Consider the following 3,753-nt stretch of genomic DNA (forward strand, 5'->3'; position numbering starts at 1 on the left):
CTCTCACCCGCGAAGTTAGAGCCAATTAGGATTTCTCAGTCAGTCAAAGACTCGATTACTTCAAGTTCAAAACACTCCCCGATCAAAAACGACGCCGTCCAATCCACCACCGCCCATCGCCGGCAGCTAGGGTTTCGTAATCACTCCGGGTTCCCAATCCCTCATCTTCACCATGAACTGCGAAGTTTGCCAACTCAAAGAATTGGTATAGCTTCATCATTTCTATCTCTACACACCAATTTCGATTCGAACTCAGTTATTTTCTGCCAAAATAAATTGAAATCTCACTGTCTTTTTTTTTTTTCCAGGAAGTCGAGCACTTTGAGATTCGTGAAGTTCTTCGCTGTAAGTTTCCGATAAAGATTGAACTTTTTGTTTTTTTTGTTGTGATTGATCCTGTGACTTTTTCTGCTGTAAAATTAGTATGTTTATATGCAAATCAGGTTCTTAAGGTTAATCTGTGGAGGTTAAAAGTTTTACTTAGCGGAGCTTGCTTGAACAATAGAAATGAGATATGTGTTTAGGTTTTGACGGTTGTGTCATTCTCAAAAAAAGAAGAAGAAGAAGGTTTTGACTGTTGTGTGGAATAGAGAGATTGAAAATGTTGAGGTATCTGTACACATAAGCTTTGTTGAAATTGGGGAGAGTAGATTCTTGTGCAGTTTCAGTTGGGTTTGAAATCGTGTTTGATTGTGTAGGGTGGTAGTTAAGGACTTTGAGATTCTTTTTACGGGATTCGTTAGCTTTCAAGCATGAGTTAACGCTGACAATAAACCGGATTGAGAACTTAATACAAGAAAACATCCTCAAAGAATTTGTTTTGATGTGAAAGTTTCTATTGATTGCTTCTTAATGGTCAGTTAAGCATGGTATTTGCATTAGAGTATGTGGCAGTGTTTGGTCTTTAGAGCGGTGTATGGAGTTTCTGTGTAGTTATGTTTTCTGTCATGGGGATTGCCTTCAGTTAGGTCAGCATTGAGTCCAGTATAATACTATTTTTGTTTTATTTTTTAATTTTTTTTTAAACATGCATTTTGAACATGTCTGCAGGCATACTTCACACAATTGTGTTCAACCGGGCTTTAGGTCTTGTTCGGCCGAAAGATGTTGATTTGGAACTATTTGAAATTACATATGTAAGTGTTTCTATTCTCCAAAAGTTTGGCTACCTTAATTTTGTACCGAGCAGTTAATTTTGAGGCATTTTCTTTCCTTCAGCATACCATTAGTGGCATTCCTTTTTACTGAATAATGCAATGAATTCCCAACGGAAGTATAGTTTTAGTAAGGGAGTTTTGAAGACAGTACCAATTCTGACTTGAAATTCTGCCGCAGTCCTGATGGCACCTGAATTCTAGCTTATTTGACCAATAAGTGTTGCATCCAATTTCCCTATGTAGAATGGTATCGACTTTTGGCATTCTGAAGGCATAAATTGGTCTGATCTTAGCCCTTGATATGTGTAGTTCTATCTGAAACTTCCTCTTATATAGGTGCAATGTGGAGATGTGGATCTTGAAAAGAAAATAGATGAGAAGATTGAGCAATTCATCAGTTGGGTAGAGAAACACCCAAACAAGAAAAGTCAGGTTTGTCATCTGTGGTTGCTATTTGCTTATGTAATCACTTGATTTGCAACTAGATTTTACTTTTGTTAGAACTGATGACTTTTTGTTGTGAACTTTTTCCTCCATGCTTGATTTCTCATCCAAAACTATCCCGTTATGTTCTCTCTTTGTTCAGTGAACGTTTTCAGCATTATGAATATATAATTTACAGACATGTCCTAATTGAATGTGATTATTTCTGTAGGTCTGCTTGTCTTTCTTTGAAGTAAAAAAAAACAAACAGGCATCTTGGTTCACTAATAAGACAGAGCGGCTATATTGGGAACAGTGGTATATCAATTTAAATGTGGCCCAAACCCCAAAAGTACATTCTACCAAATCTCATCACTCCAAAATTGTAGTTGATCCAGGAGGTACACTTACTATTCTGGGCTGAATTTAATTCTTTGATGCTTCACTTTCTGCAAGGCATCTTACCCTACTGTTTTATTTGTTTGATCTATGGCTCCAGAAAGTGCATCAGAGGAGAGAATTGCTCGCAGAGCTGCACTTGAATCAACTCTTCATGAGGTTTTGTTTCAAATTGTGAAATTTGTGAACGAGAAGAAAGATCATGTTCCCCCCATACCGAATCTTGAGGGTGTAGTCTATTTCCCCCATGAAATAACTATCCCAAGGTTAGTTCTCATTTTACTTTCAGATATGTTTCTAACCAGGGCCTTTATATCTAACATCTTCTCTTGGAGTTAAAATGTGATTCGAAGATTTTCAGAGGCAAGTAAAGCTACTTGTCCTTGGGCATTAAAGTGTGATTATTGACATGAGCTCTGTAACACATACACTGTTTATCACACCTGTAGATTTTAATGAAAATACGTGTTGGTGGTTTTTGGGATGTCATAAGTCTGAAAACAGGTTTTCATAAGAAATACCCTGTTGCCGAAAAGCCTTTTATTTCTCCTTCTGTAGTCTTATTAGTGTAGGTGCAATCCCACTTCTCTTTTCATTGACTTTTCTCACTTGATTATACCTAGGTTTATATAAACAACCTAAAGTTTTTGTTAGTCTTGTGGAAAATAAATGAGGTTCGATTTTTTGCCTTGTATAGGGGAAGCTCAATCCAGTAATCTTGATTGCATTCACTTTTGGATGTGGTTTATTTAATTTGGTACACTTGAGAAATAAAAGTGAGATTTATAAATTATTTGCAGAAATGTGAGTTCTAGATCTTCAAGCCTGGTGTAAAGCCTATTGTCTCCCATTAAACTTTAGCTTCGTTCCCACCTACCCAAACCACTATTCTCACGTAATGGTAGTGGCATGCTAGTGTCTACTTAACTAGTAGGTGAAGCCTAGGTCTGCATCCTTGTAATATATGTCCTGGGTCATGTTCAGAATTATGTCCTTGACTTCTGGTTAGCTATATATGATCGACTACTCCTAGCATCTGGCTCTTGTTTTGTTGACAAGAAGTTCCTGTTGTTGTCGATGTTATGATTGTTTAGGAAGTTTCTCTGAAGCTCATGATTACACTGCTGAGTTAATATTGTGATACCATTGGCCAGTTCCTCGGACTCTGCATTTGGGATGGACATATTCAAGAGGATGCTGCAGACTGGCCACCCAACCATGCTTAGCTGATTATCTGAGTTTGTGTGCTGTACCATTTCTCTGATCTGCTTCTGAAGGTAAATAAACTCATGTTCATAATGACTCGATTAGTAAGTCGGTAAACCTTCTGCAAAAACTGGCTGTCAGTGCAAGTAAGGTCGTTTCTCTGTAAAGAAGTGGTTCCAAGTGCGTAATTCCTTTCTGTAACTTTGTAAATATACTCTCATCTCCCGTACTTTTCAGTTATCTTTATCATTTCTGGCATATCCCTTAGTATCTGGCACGAGTTTGATCAATCGGAAAAATAAACATTGATGCTTTGTTCGATTGTAGGCTAAGATGGACTGATACGAGTATTAGTATCCGATACAATACAATATGTATATACATCAATTAAATATTATTTTTTAATATACTTATGTATATATCAATTGTAAAAGGTAAATAAAACATGCATTGTTTAAAGAAAGAAATTAACCATTGGTTTACTATAATTATCCTTTATATGGCTCACTGATGACTATTATTGACCTATATATATATAATATATATATATATATATATATATATATAG

General features: G+C 36.3%; 1 protein-coding gene across 1 annotated transcript; it reads left to right on the plus strand.

Annotated features, from left to right (window-relative positions):
- Positions 1 to 3,650, plus strand: LOC101305269. Its single transcript, XM_004300502.1, has 7 exons — positions 1 to 205; positions 309 to 345; positions 1,051 to 1,136; positions 1,494 to 1,589; positions 1,813 to 1,981; positions 2,080 to 2,245; positions 3,134 to 3,650. The coding sequence occupies exons 1-7, from the start codon at positions 173 to 175 to the stop codon at positions 3,207 to 3,209; spliced, it is 663 nt and encodes a 220-aa protein (XP_004300550.1). The 5' UTR covers positions 1 to 172; the 3' UTR covers positions 3,210 to 3,650.
- Positions 3,651 to 3,753: the final 103 nt, after the last annotated feature.

The sequence above is a fragment of the Fragaria vesca genome, linkage group LG5 (genome assembly GCF_000184155.1).
Source record: "Fragaria vesca subsp. vesca linkage group LG5, FraVesHawaii_1.0, whole genome shotgun sequence".
In the NCBI taxonomy this organism is placed as follows: Eukaryota; Viridiplantae; Streptophyta; class Magnoliopsida; order Rosales; family Rosaceae; genus Fragaria; species Fragaria vesca.